Source organism: Rana temporaria, chromosome 9 (genome assembly GCF_905171775.1).
Source record: "Rana temporaria chromosome 9, aRanTem1.1, whole genome shotgun sequence".
In the NCBI taxonomy this organism is placed as follows: Eukaryota; Metazoa; Chordata; class Amphibia; order Anura; family Ranidae; genus Rana; species Rana temporaria.
Window position 1 is genome coordinate 117,564,826 of NC_053497.1, and position 23,951 is coordinate 117,588,776.

Here is a 23,951-nt window from a genome sequence, read left to right on the forward strand (position 1 = left end):
GTTAAAAATCCACGCATGCTCAGAATCAAGTCGACGCATGCTTGGAAGCATTGAACTTCATTTTTTTCAGCACATCGTTGTGTTTTACGTCACCGCGTTCTGACACGATCGTTTTTTTAACTGATGGTGTGCAGGCACGACTGATCATCAGTCAGCTTCATCGGATAACTGATGGAAAAATCCATCAGACCGCTTTCATCGGATGGACCGATTGTGTGTACAGGGCATAAGTCGCTGATTGCCACCATTACCACTTGTCCACCGGGCATATTTTGGCACTTCTCTCCTTCATGTAAAAATCACAATTTTTTTGCTAGAAAATTAATCAGAACCCCCAAACATTATATATATTTTTTTAGCAGACACCATAGGGAATAAAATGGCGGTCATTGCAACTTTTTTTCTCGCACAGTATTTGCGCAATAATTTTTCAAATGCCTTTTTTTGGAATAAAAAACGGTTTCATGAATTAAAAAATAACAAAACAGTAAAGTTAGCCCAATTTTTTTGTATAATGTGAAAGACAATGTTACGCCGAGTAAATAGATACCTAACTTGTCACGCTTTAAAATTGCGCACACTCATGGAATGGCGCCAAACTTCGGTACTTAAAAATCTCTATAGGTGACGCGTTAACATTTTTTACATGTTACTATTTTCAAGTTACAGAGGAGGTCTAGAATTGTTGCACACGCTCTAACGCACGTGGCTATACCTCACATGTGGGGTTTGAACGGCGTTTACTTATGTGGGCGGGACTTTCATGCGTGTTCGCTTCTGCGCGCGAGATAACGGGGAAAATCTGTACTAAAAACAAAAAAAAAGCAGTCTACTACGGAAAAAGTCAACTGATGTCAAATTATTGACAAGATCAAGGCTTGACCCTAGAACTAGTATGTAGACCACAAGTTCTGACCTTACTATGACTTTGCTTGCTGTATTCTAATTTATGCTCAGCAGCTTAGAAAGTATTGAGGTTGAAGACAGTAGGGTTGCTAGCATGGCAAATATTATCATATACAGTCCTGTGATAAGTGAACTACAGGTGCCAGCAAGCCTTGTTGGGATCCCCATGCTCCTTCACCAACACAGAGCTCTATTTGCTTAACATAAATTTAGACCTCAACCTTAGAGAGGTGAACATCGCTTAAACATGGGACACGGCCCAGGGTTCAACCGGTCACACTGCAGCATGGACACTCAGTCAGCTCCTTAACTCCTCTGCTTCTTATTACACAGTAGTTTCTAATTGTTACTGGACTGTATATGATAATATCTACCATTTAAGTAGACTTTTTGCACATTTTTGCAGACACATTGATCACTGTGTGTGGTCAATATTTGTGTATTGGATGTATTATCTAGTTAGCAAATATTTTGTTTTGAGGTAGTATTTACCGTATTTATCAAATCAGGGGAAAATCGTGGGTGCGCGATATACGCCGATACTGCTGTTCCCGGGCGCCACCAAAATAGACCGAGCCGAGTGTACTCTGCACTTGGCTAGGCTTGGCCACGCTCGGCTCCGCCTGCAGCCACGCGAGAGAAGCCGAGACAAGCAGCGTAGAGCCGAGAGCCGAGCCGAGTGTACTGCGCACTCGGCTAGGCTCGGCCACGCTCGGCTCCGCCCGCAGCCACACGAGAGGAGCCGAACACACAGGAAATCCGGCTCCTCTCTGCGCAAAATCCAAAAACAAACAACGCTGCAACCCCGGGCAAGGTGCGGACCCCGCGAGGAAGCCGCAGACGGACACCTCCAAAGCCGCAGACGGACACCCACAAGGCTGGACGAACCCCGCGCAAGGCTGCAGACGGACGCCGGACAAGGCAGCCGATGGACGCAGGGCAAAAATTTACGTTTCCCCCCCCCCCCCTAAAAATACCTTCCTGGGGTGCGTGTTATATGCCGGCGCGCGGTATACCCCGATAAATACAGTAAATTGGTTGTAAACCCTAACATATGCCCAGTGAAGTGACTGGCCCCAGGTAATACAAAAAGTGGAAACAAAGCCTCCTACATGGGTTGTACCTGTTTATCTGCTTTATTCTCTTCTCTTCTATATATTTTCAAATTCCAGAATTTAAAAAACGTATCTGAGCTGTGAGGAAAAAAAGGGGGCGAGAAGCTGAAATTACACTCTGTGTTCTTATACAGAAAAACTCAGCTCTCCAAAAAAATTAATCCATAAAAGTTCTAAAAAAAATAAAAAGGATCGGGGAACCGTGCCTTACATTATAAAAGTGCAATGCACCACCATTTACCGTTCACCAGCTGTGATCGCTATCTTCAGAGAAAAACAGAACTTTTTTCACTGCGGGTAGTGTGAACCCATCCTAAGTGCAGAAAATCACAAGTCTCTGCACAAGTGCGAACACGCCTACATTTAAGAAAAAAACGTTTTAGCTTTAGATGACTTATTACATCCTATATTTAACTGGTTTCAGTGTTTTTTTTTATATATATTTATCTGCCTGGAGCTCAGTTTTGAAAACGTGTACATTACAGTTTTAGCTTTGGTAATGTTTGTAACAACATGGTATAGGCCTGTCATTCTCATCAATGTGTCTCATTTCTTCTAGGTTATAGTGATGGCATGTCGAGAAGTGGAACACGGAAAGGTAGGTAATTGTTGAAAGAGCCTGCTCACTATTGTCCCCATCACAGTCACATACAGATACAACCGCTGCCAATTCAGGTAAACACAGAGCAAGAATTTACTAGAATGTATATGGTATTTTGGATGTGAGATCAAACAACTGGCCGCAGCAAATTTGAGAGGCTCTTCAAACCTTGAGGATTATATCCATGGTGAGAATAGAAATAAGAGACTAGCATTCCAAAGATTGGCTGATATAAGGAAGATGGTTCTTTGTACATCAACATGGTCTTTTGTATTGGCTTAATAAATGTGCCCTGACTCCACAAATGTTGTTGGGTCTCTTTTGCTATAAAATGATCAGGATTTCTTTTGCAGAAAAAATGTGAACGCTATTGGCCATTGGATGAGGAACCCGTCCAGTATGGACCATTTGCTGTTAGCATGGTTAGTATAGTGAATTGTGAATATAAGGAATGCATATTTCTACAGGTCCCACCTGAGGCCTACAGAGCATTCTGGGTCTTGCAAATGTTCACAGTGAGGTGCACAACAACTTTAAGAGAGGTCATCTACACACAGGAGAAGTATCCAGACAGCAGTTGAAGCTCTAGGATTCCTTTCACATCTACTGGCCTTTGCTTATATCCTTTTCTTGAAACAAAAAGTCAGTTGGTAATAAAGCTCAATAGCTCAAACTGAAATTTATACACACAAGCTAATGGTTAGAGGAGCGGTTCATGGCCCCTCCTCCCTTCCTGATCAAACATGAAAATCCATAATGCTGTGTGACCCAAGCATTCTGGGTGCTTTCTGCACCAATCCCTTCCCGTTCACAGTCTGCAGATTAACTTAACTCAGGAACTTAGGGCCAGATTCACGTACATTTCCGCCGGTGTAACATAAGCCATTTACGTTACACCGCCGCAAGTTTTCAGGTTTAGTGCCCGAATCACAAAGCACTTACCTGGAAACTTGCGGCGGTGTATCGTAAATGCGTCCGGCGCAAGGCGGGCCAAATCGAATGGGCGGGTAACATTTAAATTAGGCGCGCCCGCGCCAGACCTACTGCGCTTGCTCCATTTCCTAACTCCCACCATGCTTTGCGCGAAGTGACCTAATTTTTTCGAACGGCGACGCGCGTAGCGTACTTCTGTATTCCCGGACGGCTTACGCAAACGACGTTAAATTTTGAATTTCGACGCGGGAACGACGGCCATACTTTAGACAGCAATACGCTTGCTGACTAAAGTTAGGGCACCAAAAACGACGACTAACTTTGCGATGGGAAACTAGACTAGCGGCGACGTAGCGAACGCGAAAAACCGTCGTGGATCGCCGTAACTGCTAATTTGCATACCCGACGCTGGTTTACGACGCGAACTCCCCCCAGCGGTGGCCGCGGTACTGCATCCTAAGATCCGACAGTGTAAAACAATTACACCTGTCGGATCTTAGGGATATCTATGCGTAACTGATTCTATGAATCAGTCGCATAGATAGAAACAGAGATACGACGGCGTATGAGGAGATACGCCGTCGTATCCCTTTTGTGAATCTGGCCCTGTATATGTACAGTCTGGAGGAAAGAAAGGAAAGGGGAGACATGACTGAAACCTTTAAGAAACATCAAGGGGATGAAATGTGTCAGGAGGGCAGTATTTTCAATATGACAACAGGGACATGACCTCAAACTAACTGGAGGAAAGTTCAAAACTAATCTTTGAAAGTATTATTTTACTGAATGAGTATTTGATGCTTGGAATAGACTTCCATCAAAGGTAGTGAGTTAGTCAACAATATGTGGTTTCAAACATCCATCTATACTGACAAAAAAAGTTAACAAAAAAAACTAAATGTATATACAGTGCCTTGAAAAGGAATTCATACCCCTTGAAATTTTCCACATTTTGTCATGTTACAACCAAAAAATATAAATGTAATTTATTGGGATTTTATGTGATAAATACAACCAAACACCAACACAAATTGGCACATAAGTGAAGTGGAAGGAAAATTATAAATGTTTTTCAAAACTGTTTACAAATAAATAAAGTTGTGGGGAAGTTTAAAGCAGGGTTAGGTTATAAAGAAATATCCCAAGCTTTGAACATCTCACGGAGCACAGTTCAATCCATCATTTGAAAATAGAAAGAGTATGGCACAACTGCAAACCTAAAAAAAAAAAGCCATCCATCTAAACTGACAGGCCGGGCAAGGAGAGCAATATTCAGAGAAGCAGCCAAGAAGCCCATGGTAACTCTGGAGGAGCTGCAGAGATCCACAGCTCAGGTGAGAGAATCTGTCCACAGAACAATTATTATGCCCTGTACACACGATTGGTCGATCCGATGAAAATGGTCTGATGGATTTTTCCATCGGTTAACCGATGAAGCTGACTGATGGTCAGTCGTGCCTACACACCATCAGTTAAAAAAAAACGATTGTGTCAGAACTCGGTGACGTAAAACACAACGACGTGCTGAAAAAAATAAAGTTCAATGCTTCCAAGCATGCGTCGACTTGATTCTGAGCATGCACGGATTTTTAAGCGATGGACGTGCCTACAAACGATCGTTTTTTTTTCTATCGGTTAGGTATCTATCGGTTAAATTTAAAACCAGATTGAATTTTTTTAACCTATGGATAAATAACCGATGGGGCCTACACACTGTCGGTTTGGTCTGATGAAAACGGTCCAACAGACCGTTCTCATCGGTTTGACTGATCGTGTGTACGCGGCATTAGTTGTGTACTCCACAAATCTGGTCTTTAAGGAAGAGTGTCAAGAAGAAAGTGATTGTTAAAAGAAAGCCATGAGAAGTCCCGTTTGAAGTTTGCAACAAGCTATGTGGAGGGCACAGCAAACATGTGGAAGAAGGTGCTCTGGTCAGATGAGGCCAAAATTGAACATTCTGGCCTAAAACCAAAACGCTATGTGTTGCGGAAAACTAACACTGCATATCACCCTGAACACACCATTCCCACTGTGAAACAAGTTGTGGGGATGCTTTTGTTTAGCAGGGACAAGCAAGCTGGTCAGAGTTGATGGAGCCAAATACAGGGCAATCTTGGAAGAAAACCTGCAAAAGACTTGAGACTGGGGCGGAGGTTCACCTTCCAGCAGAACAACAACCCTAAGGCTGCATTCACACTTTGGCGTACAAAATCGCATCGTTTTGTCCCGCGAATTGCAGCGACAAATAGCGGCGCTTTGTACCGCGAATTGCGGCGACAAAACGCCGCGATTGTGAATGCAGCCTTCACCCCCTCTATGGAGATGGTTCACATCTCCTATGCCGAACGCCGAAAGCCGCCTGAAAAAAAAGTCCGGGACTTTTTTTCAAGCGGCAGGCGTACGGCGTTCGGCGTGGAGATGTGAACCATCTCCATAGAGGTGCATGTGTTTTCGTCCCTCTGGCGTCTCGGGGCTGCTGCGGCGTCACACTACAGGCGACAAAATGCCTAGGTGTGAATGGGGGCTAAACATACAGCCAGAGCTACAATGGAATGGTTTAGATCAAAGCATATTCATGTGTAGGAATGGCCCAGTCAAAATCCAGACCTAAATCCAATTGAGAATCTGTGGCACGACTTGAAAATTGCTGTTCACAGATACTCTCCATCCAATCTAACAGAACTTGAGCTATTTTGCAAAGAATGGGCAAAAATGTCACTCTCTAGATGTGCAAAGCTGGTAGAGACATCCCCAAAAAGACTTTCAGCTGTAATTGCAGTGAAAGGTGGTTCTACAAAGTATTGACTCAGAGGGGCTGAATACAAATGCACACCACACTTTTCACAAATGTATTTGTAAAAAAAACTGAAAACCATTTATAATTTTCCTTCCACTTGACAATTATGTGCCACTTTGTGTTTGTCTATCACACAAAACCCCAATAAAATGTTTACTTTTTTGGTTGTAACATGACAAAATGTGAAAAATGTCAAGAGGTATGAATACTTTTTCAAGGCACTGTATATACAGTGTATATATAAAACAAAAATGGGCAGATTTAAATAACCACATGGTCTTTTTTCTGCCATCACTTTTCTCTGTTTCTATTAACAATAAAAAAGATGATGCCTCACAATGACAGAACATTAAAGTGTATATAAACCCATCCCTCAAATGTTTTTATATATAACTGCTTACCAGTCCTTATATGTAGTGGCTGCGTTAGTTTTCTTTTTGCAGTATTTTCTTCTCTTTATTTTCACCCAGTAATTCTTCAAATAATACACTTTCTGTCCCGTCATGTCTACACTTATTTCTCCATTATCTCTATGGCAGCAACCATGAATGTCAAATAGGCTGATATTGAAACATGTCTCTTTGTTCATCTTGATCACATGGTGGATTGATGGGATTTTTTTCATTTATGCTCACAGAAAATGCATTTCTGTTAGGATCAACAGGTATTTTCTGTGCTTCCTGAAAAGACAAGGACCTGTTCACACTTGTGATTAGGGGCAGACTGCGAATTGCTGCTGGAGACGCAGTGGAGTTTATGTCAACAGCTGTGGGTGGAAAGTCCTAAAACAAAGCAATGAGAGGCTGAGAGACTCTGCATCCAGTCGCAGCTGATTATTTACGGATGATTGGCTCTGGAAGAAAAGTGTTGCATCCAGGGCCAGTCATCCTCAGGTAATTGTTGTATGTACGATTACATACGAAAAGCTGCAGATGGCTATGGGTGCTGTGAGCCTCTCATTCCTTTGTATAGGTTTCCCACAAGATGTTCATAGTCTGTCCCTATTTGGAAGAGTGAATGGGACCTAATGCAGTCATCAAATCTTACTAGTTACCAAGGACTGGTGAGCTGCAATTTATTAAGTTTTGTGTTTCTGCGTTTAGATATACTTTAAAATTATTTTCCATTTTAGAACTAGGCGATAGCACCAAATAGACTTCACCCAGAATTTACCCCAAACCATCCTAGCTTCTCCTAATGTGTTGTGTTTTGTTAGGTGGCAAAGGTCATTGTGAATCCGGAGGTGGTCTTTAGGAACCTAAAGGTGATATATCAAGAGGTAAGTGTGCTGCTAAAGAGCCTCATAGAGAGCAAGAATGTCCTGACATAGACCTCTTTCAAACTGGATGGATGAGTATATCAGGGTTGTTGCTGGGATGTGTACCAGGCTTTAGAGGCAGTATTACATGTGGCCAATATTCTGAAAATTTCAAATAACTGGACAATACATGACCACAATGAGTCCCCACACCTCTCCACCTCACTTTTGTGTGTCTGTCTCAGGGCCGGTGCTACCATTAGGCAAACTAGGCAAGCAAGCAGCAAGCATCTAAGTCTCAGCATAAGCAGGCAGCCGCTACTCCGTTAGTGTCAGAGGTGCAGCGGCGGTGGCGGAGGACTGTGTGTCCCGACTCCCAAATGAATGGAAGCAAGCAAACTTTCATTGATGGGCTCTGGTGAGGCTGCATTTAATGGGCGCTGGTGAGGCTGCATTGATGAGCACTGTTGGGATTCATTTGATGGGCGCTTCATTAAAAAGATGGGGTATATGTGTGCAGGGCAAAAGGGGTGGAGCCAAGGGGGTAGACAAAATTAGGTTTTGCCTAGAGTGTCAAAAATCCTTGCACCAGCTCTGGCCTGTCTTTCTCCAGTTTGTCTTCTGCCTTCATCACTGTTACTCAGAAACTTATAATATCAGCTTCTAAAAAGTAGTAATTATGTTTTGCTGTCTCTACTTTGATCTGTTATGCTGGCCATATACGAGTAGATTTTAAAATGAATGTTTGTTCAAACATTTTTATGAAAGTTCTCAATAAATTCGATGGCTTTACAAATGTTGTTCAAAAGTACTTCAGAATTTTGTTTTCTTTTAACATTCGATTTTGGAATGAATAGACTTTACTGAACAGTGCTTCTGGGTGGGACTGTGAGCTTTTCTCTCTCGATTCTGTGCTGTGCTACCTTCTCCTTAGAAAACTACAAAGGCAGGTGCTGGGTCCAGTAAACACTGTATTTTTGGAGACTTAACCTCCCTGGCGGTATGATTCTTTCAGAAAAAAGATGCTGAAAGCGGTACCATTATTTGCAAGGAAATTTGGCGTTTTATACTGTAGGCCTGTAATTCTTAGGAATAACTCACTTAAATCTGACCAAACAAGAGTCTAGTAGGCATCCCGGGTATGACATTTTTTTAAAAACAAAATTATAAATTATAATATAATAAATAATTATAAATAATTATATCAAATAATAATATAATTCTAATAAAAAATATTCAATAATGTAATCAACTCAAAATCACTGAAATTTGCTCAGTTGCAGAATTGTCGCTGTCATTATTTTTTTTTTATGACGAATTTCCCCACAAATCGCTATCGCACAATTCTGCAAGTGATTATAATTTATTATCGCTGTTTTCTAGCTGATCTAAAACCATTTTTGACATAAAGGGACACTTTTGGTTGCTATGGACAATCTACAGTTTGCAGGGAGAAAGAACAGTTTTTATTATATAAAAGTACATGTAGGGCACTGGGCAGACCACTAGGGACAAGGGGGGGGTGTATTTTTTACATACAGTACTGTAATCTATAAGATTGGATCCAGGAGAAGGTAAGCCAGAGTGCGCTGCAGGCTCTGCACAGCTACCCCGAGCATGACTCGGGGTTACCGATTTTAGCAAAAAAAATCAACCCAGAGTCACGCTCTGGGATACCGCCAGGAGGGTTAAAGTAGTTGTAAAGTCAGAAGGTTTTCTTATCTTAATGCATTCTATGCATTAAGATAAAAAGCCTTCTGTGTGCAGCAGCCCCCTTCAGCCCCCCTACTTACTTGAGCCCCATCTCTATCCAGCAATGTCCACGATTGCCTCAGCCATCTGGGACTCTCCCTCCTGATTGGCTGAGACACGGCAGCGGCGCCATTGGCTCCCACTGCTGTCAATCAAATTCAGTTAGCCAATCAGGAGAGAGGGGGGCAGGCTGGATCACAGCTCCATGTCTGAATGGATACACAAAGCTGCAGTTTGGCTCGGGTGCCCTCGGAGCAAGTTGCTTGCTGTGTGGGCACTCGACAGGAGGGAGGGGCCAGAAGCTCCAGCCAGGGACCCGAGAAGAGGAGGAACTGGGCTGCCCTGTGCAAAACTACTACACAGGGCAGGTAAGTATGACATGTTTGTTATTGTAATAGAAAAAAAAACAAGACTTTACAATCACTTTAAGCTGGCCATATACTAAGCAAATTTTGACCAATGGGCGACCTTGTGCGCACCACTCTGTCCAACAGCCTTCCATTTTTTAATTGTCAGCCAAACAGTGCCTGCTTCCAATCTGATATGATATTTGGCCATCCACCCTGATTAGCATTGATGAAGGATATTGATAGATTTATGTCTTTCAGCCCTCTATGGGTCTATGGCCAGCTTTTGACTAAATATTATTCAAAAAACGAAGATACCTGTCACACTAGGTTAGGAACATAACAGGATGAAATTGTGTTTGCTCATTTTTTGTTTCTATGCACTGTGCTTTGATTGCCATCACACCTAAAACAGCTGTATGCAATTTGGAATAAATTGCTGTATAATAGGCTGTATCTGAATTGTAAAATAACAATGCTGGATGAAAAGTTGGTCCAGAGGCATAAAGGAATGGCCATACCCGCTATCCTAAGAATAATAAAATAAACCTAATATTTTGGGATTTGTGTTGGAAGTGGGATGCAACTGTCTTAAGTTTTAAATATGACTATAATTTGCTGTGCACTGATGAAACATCCTATTCTCAGACTGCTGCTTTCTCTACTTTGTAGGAAGCCCGGGAAGTTGGTCACTTCCAGTATATCGCATGGCCTGATCGTGGGATTCCAGACTCTTACTCCTGCTTCCTTGAGATGATCAAACTAGTGCGTCAACATCAAGGACAGAACAGTGCCCCGATTTGTGTGCACTGCAGGTGAGAGTAACTCTGGAAGAGCTGCAATCAGTGCAAAATGTGGGGCCTAGGGCAATTATTTGTTTTCACCTTAAAGCGGGAGTTCACCCATTTAAAAAAAAAAAAAAAAATCTCCCCTTAGCTTCCTGCTCGTTCGGTCTAGGGGAATCGGCTATTTATATTAAAATCTGAGCAGTACTTACCCGTTTTCGAGCTGCATCTTCTTCCGTCGCTTCCGGGTATGGGTCTTCGGGAGCGGGCGTTCCTTCTTGATTGACATTCTTCCGAGAGGCTTCCGACGGTCGCATCCATCGCGTCACTCGTAGCCGAAAGAAGCCGAACGTCGGTGCGGCTCTATACTGCGCCTGCGCACCGACGTTCGGCTTCTTTCGGAAAATCGTGACGCGATGGATGCGACCGTCGGAAGCCTCTCGGAAGCCTGTCAATCAAGAAGGAACGCCCATTCCCGCAGCCCATACCCGGAAGCGACGGAGAGGATGCGTCTCGTAAACGGGTAAGTACTGCACATATTTTAAAATAAATAGCCGATTCCCCTAGTAATAACGAGCAGGAATCTAAGGGGGAAAAGTGCCCTCTAAGGGTGAACCCCCGCTTTAAAGAAATACAGTCAAGTTTGGGAATGTAAGGATTTCTGTTTTTCGCTTTGGCACCTTAGTTACTTTACTATAGTTCCCTGTACAAGCTTTTATTAAACTATAACTAACTTCTACTGTATGCTACTACATCTTTATCCCTAAGGCCTCATGCCTACATGGCATTTAAAAAAACAAGCTGCTAAGCCAGTACCTACGCCAGAAAAAAGCGTCTTTAAAAACGCACTTTAAGAGGCATTTTGCATTGGTGTTTAGCTGTGTTAGCCTTTAGAAGGGTTTCTCTGCCCTCTATTTCCCACTCCCAACTCCAATTACTACAGCTTAAAAACGTTTGACGCGGCTTAACAATGTATACAGCATTGACGCGCGTTAAGCAGCGTCAGGATTTTTTACAGCTGTAACGCTGCAGCTCCAGAACGCACTTGCCCTGTTTGTTTTTTCCTTCAGCTTGAAAACGCCTATGCCACTTACAGCTTCTAAAAGCCTATGTGTGCATGGACACATAGAATAACATGGAGAGGCTTTTTAAGCTGTAAAAAAAACACCTGACGCCCCTAGGAGCAGCAGTAAAATTGTCCAGTGTGCATGAGGCCTAATTTCTACTCTTGTTTAGCTTACTCCATGTGTTCTATCGATTGCTGTTCTTGCCAGTTACCAGTTCATTGCAGGCACTTTTTAAGAGCACACCTAAGCTACTAAATTTACTAAATTAGCTGTATTTGTAAAATTGTATTTGAAACATGAAATGCTATATTACAGATTTGCCTTTTGGATGTTTGACTTCTATATAAAAAATCTTTTCATTATTTTTATTAAAGTGTTGCTAAATCCACAACATTAAAATCAGTCTGTATATGCAGTAAAGCATGCTTGTTATACTCACTGTGGAACCTAAGGAGTTAATCCTCTGCATTGTGTAAAAGGCTGTTTGATCCTGTGTTCTCTGATCCTCCTCTTCTTCCACTGTCCCCTAATAGTTTCCTGATAAACACAGAGTCCATGGAGTCAGGCTTCACATGCTCAGTTTCGTGTGTATTGCTAGAGAGGTTTTTTTTCTTGGGAGGGTGCATGTGATCAGCACAGGGCCAATCAGCATTGTCCAGACAGAGGGTAAGGGGTATTGTAGTCTCATAGGAAAACTCCTCCTACAAGCTTTAACCAGTACTCAACTGGAAACTGATAGAAGCCACAAGACTGTTATAAACTGCTGATAAGAATTTTTTTTAGCGGTTTATATTTACTAAAATGATTGCATTTCCATGTTCTGTGTACTGTGGGAGAACAGATATAGTGATTGCAGACTCCCGGTTTTAGTAAAACTTAAATATTTCTGTTGCCACTACCCCCCAACTGTTTGGATATGTGTTAATTTCACATGCTGTCTCCCAGTTTCCTAGTACATAACAGTATCAAATAACATAGTCTTCTAATTATTTGCTTTCCCTTTACACAGGTAATTTTGCTTGCTGAAACGTGGCACTGAATGTGGCTGCTGTGTATCAGTAGGAGTATCAATTGTTCACTCACTGATGGAACAAAGATTTCCTTTGGATGAAAGCTATACAGTAGCATGTAATAGGGATAAATCACACTCATCTGGAGAATTGTGTTCATGCACCATTCATTGCTACTATATGCTACTACATAGGGCTGCTGTTTGAAAGCATGGGGCCACATATAGCCATTTTGATGGGGCCCCCTCTGTTGATGTGATGGGGCCTGGGGAATGTAGTTTAAGTCCTGGTAAGCAAGTAGGAGCGGAGGTGTGGTCTAGTAAAATTATTTTATTCATTTAAGAATATTGTTCAGAAATATTGTTTGGAAATGAACAATAAAGCTGATCCACACGCCCCACCCCTGTTTAGCTTATGAGGCCTGGGCCCAGTACATTGGGACAAGTTGTACCGCCTTATAAGCGGCCCTGATAGTACATGCTATTACTGTGTAGCTTTCCTCATAAATAGACTGTTTCATCAGTGAGGGACTGATTGCTACTCTTACTAGTTTAATTTCAGGCACTTTTAGAAGCACATCTGAGCTAGTGAAAATGATATAAGCGGCTTAGACCTAACCACATGTAGCACCCTGGGGTTTAGTCATGGAGCTCCTCACAAATGTACTTGCCAAGTGTTTTCATCTTGGTCGATTGATAGAGATCTATTGATTTCTCCCTAAGTTTGGCCTTGTTACACTTATCTCTTCTACCACTAGATGGCCGGGAACCTGGTGGTACTAGATATGAGAAGGGCAGTCCAAGGTCAGGTTATGGGTATATGGGGTTTCACGGGCAGGTTTTTTTTTTAATTTCTTGGCCTGCTGGGAGAACCTATATATTCAGGTGATCGATGTTCTGTGCCACCTGGTCGGCTGTCTGGGTGGACGTGTGTCATATGCCCCGAGCTGCAAGGCTGGATATTGGGCCTATGCTGGGGGCATCTGGCTTCCAGGCTGTGTGAGGGCCTATCCAGTAGTAAGAGGGCAGCACAGGGTTAGGACTGCAGCTTGCAGTCCAACCGAAAGTGACAGTTCTGTCGGTCGGAGAACCTGTCAGTGGTCAGAGGTAGAGGGGAGGCTGTCGCCGCAAAGGGACCAACCTCCTTTACCAGGGACCACAGTGAGTAACTGAAGAAAGTACCGGAACTATATTCTCACCGAACCGGCAAGGTGGAGAATCTGGAAACTTTAGGCGGTGATCAAATCCGGGACCCAACACGCGAAGGAGATGCCTGCAGAGCAGCCTTGTGAGTCAAGCCAGGGACCTCGCCGGTTAGCAGGGGTGATGCTTGAGAAGTATCTGGAGTGCCAAGCTAGGGACCCAGCAGGGAAGCATGGGTGACACTTGAGGGAGATAGCACCGTCAACCTTGGAGGAGCTCAAGGGATTCAGAGTCAGTGAATCAGTGAGTCTAGTGAGAGACCAGGAGCTCAGTGTTGAAGAACTACAAGAGGCAGTTGTATTGGAGCTGAAAGAACTGTTACGTTTGAGCTAGGAACTGTTAAAGGACTGTTGCCATAACAGACAGCATTCCTGCATGTGCAGAAGTGGCGCCTTGCAGGGGCCTTTCCCTGCACGGCTGTTCTCCTATTGAAGTCTGCCAATTGAATCTTTGGAAAAAACACGATTGTTGCGATAAGGTATTTCCAGCATGCAGAGTTTTGTCATATGAGGGATAAGGGAATGGTTAAAATGTCAGAATTTTGAACATAAAGTCCAAAAAAGTTCTAAAAGATGAACTGCAGAGAGTCAATAAATTAAAAAAATAATAATGTTTAGGAATGACTCCTGTTAGGGGTGCAAGATTTTTAGGATTTTTAGGAGAAGTCCATAGCCTGGGTAATTACCACAGGGAGTGTAGCTGGCACAGGGAAGGTGGCACACTGAAGAGTAGAAGAATCTCTGGGAAGAATACAAGAAAGACAAGCAGCGCCAATCTAAGTGCAGCAATAATTACAACATATTTAATTTGATAGTAATGCACTCACTCAGTACAGGATAAAAGTAGGCACATCTTTGTAAATGTCAGATGGACAGCTGGGATCACTGCTGGGATGATCGTTCTGGATCCCTGCTGTCCATCTGATGCTGTCCCGGCCTTAACCCTCTTTCCCCCAAAAATACAAAAAGGACTGTCAAAAAAAATAAAACCTCTTTTACATCCAAGAAGGGTTTGGCGCCCAATGACGTTCACAATCTTTGCACCCACTACATATTGAAGGATGTCTGCTATTTTTGACCTTGGAGGTCCTCATTATATGGGACAAGGCCGGAGACTTTGCTACATACAGTTTTATTTTCTTTCATAATATTATGTAACATGAGATTATGGAGTTAACAGGGAGGCCACCCAGCTCTAAATTATAGCTTCTGAGCTTTCGTCTCAGAAAAAAATAAGTTAAATTAGGAGCTATATCTAATGCAGGGCAAAGCAACAGTTTTGATTTGAACCCCACACCCACAGTAGCACATACAGTACTTATCGTTACTTCACTCCTCTACTGCTCCATTCAGTGCTGCTTGCTAAAGGAAGTACCTGGTACTTTGGGCATGAAAAAACATGCAACTTAATGTATGTGACAGTGCTGGGCCAATTGCTGTCACATGAGGAGTTCTTAGATCTGTGTCAGTGACTTTAGAATCCAAGGGGCTTTGCAGCTGAACAGATCGAAGTTAGAGCGAAAAAAGGTTAAATGTGAGCCTCTTGGGTATGCTGCATTAAAGTGATTGTAAAGGCTCTTTTTTTTGTTTGTTTCTCTAATAACAAACATGTTATACTTCCCTCCTCTGTGCAGTTGATTTTGCACAGAGCAGCCTGGATCCTCCTCTTCTCGGGTCCCTCTTCGCTGCTCCTGGCCCCTCCCTCCTTTGAGTGCCCCTCAGCCAGCAGCTTGCTACACACAAGGTTTTTTAGCTTAATTCATTTTTTTGCAAAAAAAAAATTCTGCCTTAACAACTCCTTTAAGAATGAAAAGCCATGGCCTTTGCTTAGGCCCAGTCATACTTTTTGTTCCTTTTAATAAGGCTCAATCATACATTTATTATACTCTGTCACCACAAATTACATTTAAAACTGAACACAGGCAAGGATACTGTAATAGGTGTATTTACTGAAGCCTTGCCTGCTCCATCAGTTTTGAAACCTTGCAATTCGACAGGAAAATTGACACTTGTGTCAGGACGAAAAACGTCCAGGCTGCCACAAACCTTCTCCTCCACACACACACACACACCTACATCATTGATGTGGTTTCGACAGAAGTACAAAAATCTCATAAGATTGTCACTGAAAGTTGCTGCAAATTGCCCCACTCCCAAAAGTGTTGATTGTGGGGCTGAGATTACTGCTAAATCTGAAATTGCTGCAGCAGGCAGGGCTTCTGAAAGGACATCTAATACAGATTATCTGCTTGTGATATGTTCTCAGTGTAGTACAGTATTTGGTGACATGGTCTCTTAAAAACATGCTGTCCCCCCTAAAGAAAATACAAAATAGACCCTTGGGAGGCTTTCCTCTATAAACCCTTATATCACACGTATTCACAGGTACTATACAAACCATCACCCATGAAGTGAAATCTCTATGTTTCAATTCCCTGAAAGTCAATAATTCTATACAGGGCACATTTATTAATGAAAAATTAACTGCTATACTGGAAGATTCTCATGACAAATATCTATCAATCTGACAGCCATGACTCAATTACTCCCTTCTGTCACAGCAGACCTTGTGCCTTGGCCATCATTCGTGTCTTGAACTTGGCTCTCCACCTTGAACATTCCCTTGGTCTTTTCTAACTATAGACTTCTCATAGCTAAAATGGCAACCTCTGAGAACCCCCCTTCCCTTCTCCTTTTCCCCCTCACTTTCAGAGCCCAATTGAATCCCCAAATACCACCACACAATATTGCTACAGATAGAAATTGCAGGGTTTTGGTTTGGTGTTTTCTGCACATTGGATGGTTATTGAGTATAATGTGTGTTTGTGTCTCCCACGCAGTGCAGGATGTGGACGGACCGGGGTGATCTGTACCGTGGAGTATATCCAATGTTTACTACACAAACAGGTGACCTGTGCACATTGCGCTAAATCTCACTCTTCAGCTAGAGGGCAGCAAAGGCTTTTCTAAAAATAACTACTGTGTAGCAGGCTAAATTGATGGGTGGGGTAATGGCCATTTGGAAAGCTAGCTTGAATGGCCTGTGATGAGTCAGACATTACATAGCATATTGCAGGCGCATGTCATACAGAACAGTATGCAAATTGTTTGAGGGACAGTTGTGAAATCTCATTGTGACACACATCAGTAGTTGTGAGCCTACTTCTATAGTACTTTGACTCATAGCAGAAGTTCCCTTATGGGCTGCATTAACTAAACTACCACTGTGTTAGGATCTTTTTATTCAGATACATTTTTATTGTAAAGTTTTGTCCTAAAAAAAAAAACACACAGATAACACAAGAGCATAGGCAGTTTAATAAAGGCCATTTAGTAGGTAGGAGGAAACAAGGGATCAATTATACACAACAATAAAGACCTTATAAAAAGTGATATATCCACTATAGAGTTTCCTGTTAGGTTTCAAAACGTGCTTCAGCATCATGAACAGTTATGAAAACAGTATTTGTTGATGTCTGAATGTACAGTATATATGTTATAAGGATGTTATATTAGTTATTGCTATAATATCAAATAGAGGACTAGGATTCCAATTTTTACGTGGCATCTTAACATGTCAAGTGCAGCATGTAGTGTTAGAGATAGCAGAAAGAACTCTAGAAGGTGTGCACTCTTACTCGTATATAATTGTGCAGTGACTTGGTATCCAATCACCCCACAGAGGCAAATGTGAAGAATAATAATGAGATCAGTAGTGATAGTAGCATCTGTCACTTTTAAAATCTCCCCCGAACAGCTATCACTTTTGAAATTGGCAAAGCTGTGTGGGGGCTCTGCCTGCAAAGCTACCTCATTCATTCACAGAGATGTGTGAATGAATGAACTACGAGTCACGTCTACCACTGTAGCTGACAAACTTGTAGTTCTCAATGGAACATGATTCAACCTGGACATGAAAATCACTGTGGTCGTAGTCTATTGACACTTCCTCCAGGTCTCCAATTAAAAGCCCATTCTTCAGTATGGACAAAGAGCTGAAGGAAGAGTCTGCAGTAGCCTGGAATTGCATATGTGATCCACTGATTATGGGTACAATGCTCCCCATGGAAGGAAATAATGCATGCACATTTTGTTTCTGCAAATATATGTGCATTTCTTTTCTAAAAGGCATAGTTAGTACCTGTAATGATTTTTTAATGAATTTATCATTTTTATGAATTTTATCTGCCTGCAGCTTAGTTTTAAGTAGAACTCAAGTTCATTGTGGTTGATGAAATCCTGAATGAAGCATAGTTTGGAAAGCGACTACATGGCCAGTGATGAGCTCAAGCAGAAGTAATGTTATGGTGGAGCTTTAAAAAAACGGGTGTCCAACCCTGAAAATTCGATTGAGCTTGATGGCTATGATGTAAATAGCGCACCAGAAAAAAGTTTTTTGTTATGAAGATTACACAGAAGAAATGTAAACAATTCTGATGTACAGATTTAGCAAGTATATATATCTGAATCCTCTTATGTTTCTTTATTATAGAAGGTGCCAAATGACTTTAGTATATTTGAAGTTGTGATGATGATGAGGCGTCAAAGACCCTCCGCTATACAGACAAAGGTGCGTTTATTCATGATTTTCATTAAATAGCTGTGCTTATTTTACTCTTTATATTTTTTACCTATTACATATAATCTCTCTGTTTCTGTCTGTCTTGTTAAAACTCTATAGGGAGCTATTTGAATAGATGTTAGTTGTTAAATCCCTGGCATGTGTGAATCAGAGCTTGAGCTTTTGAGTTTTGTAAACAATAGGCATTCTTTAGCAAAGTGGGTAAGGTAAGTCTGGAAAACAGAGCTTAGCCTGTTGTTGAGAGATTAAAAGAATGACTTAAAAGCAGTACAGATTCTGTTTAAAGGCAATGTTATTATGGGTTTGCATGTGTTTAGATAATTTCGATCTGACAAAAATTATTTATTATTATTAAGGGACTATGTGGGAGCCCCCAGGGTGCTCAAAGTGTAAGTTTTGACTATGAGCTTCTAAACATAGGTGTGCCCACGTCTAGCAATGCAGCCCGGTATGTTTCTTGAAGAGACCAGTACATAAATGTCATATTTGATCAATTTTTTTTATTGCATGTACTGAAAACCTACCAGCAGACAAACACATAGACTGCCTTTGGTTACTGTACCTCTTTCTGAAGATTGCTGCCTACCGAACTGTCATACAGATCCTCTGCTTTTAATACTTTATTTCAGTGACCTAGAAAAAGATCAGGAGTTCTGACTGTCTTGCTACTCATACTTGTACAGTATACAGTGTATACAGATCAACATCACTGGGGGGAGGAGTGGCCTAACAATGGTGGAGTGAGGTGGAGGTGGAGACACACGCTGAGCTGAGCTATACCTCACCTCTCCTCACTAAATACTAAATAGATTGAATGTTATACAAACCTGGAAGTTTTTTACTTGATCTAATGCAGAGCTGTAATGAGAACTTGAACCTGAAGCAGTGAAATTCGTAGGCTTTTCTTAGCCCTGGAAGCCCGGAAAACTATTGGAAATCTCTGGCAGCCTGAAAGCCCTGAAAAGTCCTGAGAAGCCCTGAGATAATTTCACCTGGTTATCATTTTTTTTTCTGACTCGTTTTGGTTGGTTCCTCACAACCGGTGAGTAGAGACAGTTCAACAGCTGAGCGTGCGGCGTCCAGCGTGTGATGTGTGTGAGAAGGTGGGAGTGAACCTGAGAACAGAAGACAGGGAGCCGATACACACACACCGCTGCGCTGTGAGGAGAGGGAGAAGTCAGCTGTGTGCTGCGTGTGAGAAGCGGGGGGGGGGGGAAGCGGACCCCCCCAAGACTATTGATGTGACTGTGGCTGTGAGTTAGCACCACAGGGTTGAACAAGGGACCTCGAGGCTTGGGAGAGAGACGGGAAGAGTGCGGTGAGTACAAAGTGGCTGTACATTCCTAAGCTGCCAGTAAGAGGCCAGGTAAAAAAAAAAAAAAAGAAGTTACAAGGAAATGTGAAATGTGAAGAGGAGTAGAGGAGTCTATGAACCTTTGAACTTTTGAACTTATAAATCTAAGTAAAAGAAGACGGGCTTGAAAGGGCTGGAGGTGGGAATTCATTCCTAAGCTGTACATTCCTAAGCTGCCAGTAAGAGGCTGGTATACGGGCTGGTATATGTTCTGGAATATACGGGTGATCACATCAGGACTTTTTTTTTTACTGACTAAATAAAGTTTAAAAAAGAGACTTAAAAACCGGTGGGACTAAGCAGTATTTATCTTGCTGGCAGCAGCGGGATGAATGTAGCAAAGAAAAAAAAGGAAGCAATCCCACAGCAAAAGCAGCAACAAAATTCAACAAAAACAATACTGACCCCTCTGACACAGCCAGAGATCAAAGACTATTTCTTACGTACAAGAGCAGCAACTGCCACAGCAAGAGCCTCAGTGCTAGAGACAAGGGGGACAGAATATCCGGAGATCTCGAGAGCAGCACCCCGGATGAGCCTTACTACACCACAGGCCACGGAAGGGGGGCAAGAGCAGGAGGAGATAAATAGCTGGGAACATAAGAACATGGCGGAAAATAATATAGGTGGAATAGATTTAATGGCGATTTTACAGGCATTACCAACCAGGGATGAGATGGCGATCCTTCAGGCCCTCCCGACAAGGGATGAGATGGAAACATTGGTGACCCGACTTGAGGAGGGACATCGGAAAGAATTGCAATTAATTAGATCTGAGATGCAAGCACTCTCAGATAAAATTTCAGAAGAAGGGATACGGGTGGTGAAGTTGGAAGATCGGGTAACTGAGCTAGAGGAGATAAGGAAAAAAGAACCCCCTTATAGACCACAGAGCTCGGCTATACATTTGAAATTCGAAGAGATCGAAGACAGAAGTCGGAGATTAAATCTTCGGTTTAGAGGGATACCGGAAGAAATTGAGGGAGAATCTCTACATAGAGTTGTTCAAACAATATGCCAGCAGCTAGGGGCTGAATTAATAAAGGAACAGAAACAGATTGAATTTGATCGACTACATAGGGCCCTGGGGCCACGGCCCAGCGATCCGGCAAGACCCAGAGATGTGATAGGTCGTTTCCATCATTATGCACATAAAGAAATAATTAGTCGCAAGGCATGGGAGGCAAAGATAATAAAGTTTGAAGAAATGGCAATAAAGATTCTTCCAGACCTTTCATGGGCCACGTTACAACGGCGAGCACAATTACGCCCACTCCTGGAAAAAATTAAATCAGTAGGTGGGACCTATAGCTGGGGATACCCGATCGCATTATTTGTTAAGAAAGGGCCACTTTCATTTTTACTATCTGAACCGTTAGAGCTTCCAGAGATGTTCAAATTTTTGGGAATAGAAAAGTTGGAGGTCCCAGATTGGCTACGGCCAATGGACAGACCACGTCGGAAAGGTGGCCTACAAACAACAAAGGATCGAGAATCACAACGCAGAGGAACAGAAGAAAATCGGAATAAATCATAGGGACTGGGCAGGGGTTACTGAAAACTGTGAATCTTTTTTTTTTTTTTTTTTTCTTTCTTTTCTCTTTTTTCCTTCTCCAAGACAAAATAGATGAATATACAGGACTATTATGGCTCCCCCCGGTACTAAATTGACTAGATGGTTGGCCTTTCTTCTTTTTTTTTTCTTTTATATGCCTATCTTCTAGGCCATCCCCCTGCCCCCTTTTCTTTTGTTGTTTCCCTTTAATGTGGAAGTCCCCCCTCCACCACCACACTTTAAACATTCCCCAGAAGCAATTTATATAGGGGGATACGAGGAGAAAGGGAAATATGGACTGACTGTATGAACTGTATGCACCTTCATTGTGGTTCTTCTTTTTTTTTTTTTTTTCCCTCTTCCCCCCCCCCCCATAATTTTATTTATATTTATACTTATAAACTGGTAATGAACCATCACCGGAATGTTTTAGTTATGATTGAAATATATGTTGATAAAATACTAATTGTCAATTGGGATATATAATAGAATATAAATTATACAGCATTATACATTAATAAATAGATCAGGATAGTCCACCCTAAACGTTAGGGATTTTAAAAAATATTTTTTTTTTTTTTTTTTGCACCTGAGGGAAACACCTGATCACTAGTACCATTGTGCACATGTAAGAATACTTTTGGGGATAATTTTTTTTTTTTTTTTTTTTTGGGGGGAAGGAGGGAAGGGGGGGGAGGGTAGAAAGGGAGATCATATGCACCATTGTGCACACGTAAAAACATCTTGGGAGACTTGTTTTCTTTATTGGGGAAGGAAGGGTATGAGGGAGGGTAGAAAGGGGGATTAAGATTAGACATAAAGATAATGGGAGGGGGTGGGGTGGGGGGGGAGGAAACAAAATAGACACAGATAGGTAAATAACACGTCACATAATTCAGAGTTTAAAATGAGATCTTGCACTTAATGAGAGAACCAATAGGAATAAAGGGTGAAGCGAGCCCCCTTTTTTTTTTTTTTTTTTTTTTTTTTTTTTTAGTATAGGGGACGACTTATTAAGTTCACATATAGGGGAATAGGTAAATCACATAAGGAGGTTTAGGGTGTTCAGGACTGGAAATATGTAGAAGCTGTATTAAAAGAATGATAAAAGGAATAGAAAGGGAAGGTGAATATGTAATAGGAAGGAGGGAGGGGGAGGTGGAAGAGGAGAAGATTTTTACTAGATTGAACAAATAAGGGGTATATTCATAAATAAAGGAGTTAATATTGACATATGAATATAAGAGGAATATGAATAACAATTATGTTCTAAATGTCTGATTTCCTATTAATGCAAATATAATTTGTTAAAATATATAGGATATGAAGTGAAATTAAATATGTTAATGATGTGTGCATATAAAGGAAATAATTATGAGGAAGGGGTGATGGGGAGAGGGGATGGTGAAGGAATTTAGAGGTGGGGGAGGGATACTAGAATAGAGATTAGAAAGTGAAGGGGAGGGAAGGGGAGGGGGAAGAGGAAAGAGGGGGGAGAAGGAGGAGAGAAGGATGGAGAGAGAAAGAGGGAAAAGGGGGGAGCTACAGGGTAAATACGTTTAAAAGGGTTTAAAGAGGAATTAAATAAAGTGAGGAGAGGTAGTAGGAGCTCAGCCACTCCTGCTTTTGCAGGCTTATTCCTCCTATTTTCGGTAACTACGGGATAACAGAAGTCCCACGTAGAAGCCGTAACATAAAATCCGTACCTCCTAAGACCCCTATAGGAGGAGCCCTTTTTTTTTTTTTTTTTTTTTTTTTTTTTTTTTTTTTATATAAATTTGTTTTTATTTTATATAATTTTTTTATTTATTTATTTTAATTTATTTTATTTTATTTATTTATTTATTTTTGTCCTCTCCTTCTCCGCTGTCTGCTAAAAGTGGTGTGTTAGATGGATAAAATAAGGGTTACTTCCCTAAATGTAAGAGGACTTAATATCCCCGAAAAACGTAAAATATTAATAAATGAACTAAAATCGCTCAAAACGGACATAGGATTTATTCAGGAAACACACTTTAAAGATGGGGTATATACATATCTTCAAAATAGGAATTTCCCTAATGTATACCAGGCCTCTAACCAGGAAGCCAAAAGCAAAGGGGTTGCAATTTTAATAGCAAATAGAATACCATGGTCCTTAGCCGAAAAATATGCGGATCCAGGAGGGAGATTCCTGTTTCTTAAAGGGACAATAGGGGGTGAGAAGGTAACATTAGCCACCATCTATGCACCGAATATACATCAAGATAGTTTCTTAGTAAAGGTGATCACTAAATTGATGAATTTTAAAGAGGGTAAATTGATTTGTGGTGGGGATCTGAATATATCTTTAAACCCAAAGGAAGATACCTCAGTAGGGGTGTCGTCGGTACCAAATGGAATTAGGAAACGAATCATACAAAAACTACATGAATTTCAGTTGGTAGATGGATGGCGTATATTACACGCAGGAGAGAAAGACTATACATATTTTTCAACCCCACATCAAATATATTCAAGAATAGATCTCTTTCTGATACCTCATCAGTGTTTACACTTAATAAAGGACATTTCAATTGGGAATATAACTTGGACAGATCACGCCCCGGTAACAATGGAAATAACATGGGGAGAGGGAACTCAGACGTCAGAGCGGAGGTGGAAATTAAATGAGAGCCTACTACAGAATCCTGATATAATTGAAGATGT

The 23,951-nt window shown here is 41.6% G+C and overlaps 1 protein-coding gene across 1 annotated transcript in view; it reads left to right on the forward strand.

Moving 5' to 3' along the window:
• The window catches only part of PTPN18 (protein tyrosine phosphatase non-receptor type 18), an 83,595-nt gene that overhangs the window by 16,063 nt on the left and 43,581 nt on the right, over nucleotides 1-23,951 (forward strand). Inside the window, exons 5-10 of the mRNA XM_040325257.1 lie at nucleotides 2,581-2,619; nucleotides 2,976-3,044; nucleotides 7,569-7,631; nucleotides 10,382-10,524; nucleotides 16,613-16,679; nucleotides 18,265-18,342. Coding sequence (XP_040181191.1) covers nucleotides 2,581-2,619; nucleotides 2,976-3,044; nucleotides 7,569-7,631; nucleotides 10,382-10,524; nucleotides 16,613-16,679; nucleotides 18,265-18,342 — 459 coding nt within the window. The remainder of the gene's footprint in view (nucleotides 1-2,580; nucleotides 2,620-2,975; nucleotides 3,045-7,568; nucleotides 7,632-10,381; nucleotides 10,525-16,612; nucleotides 16,680-18,264; nucleotides 18,343-23,951) is intronic.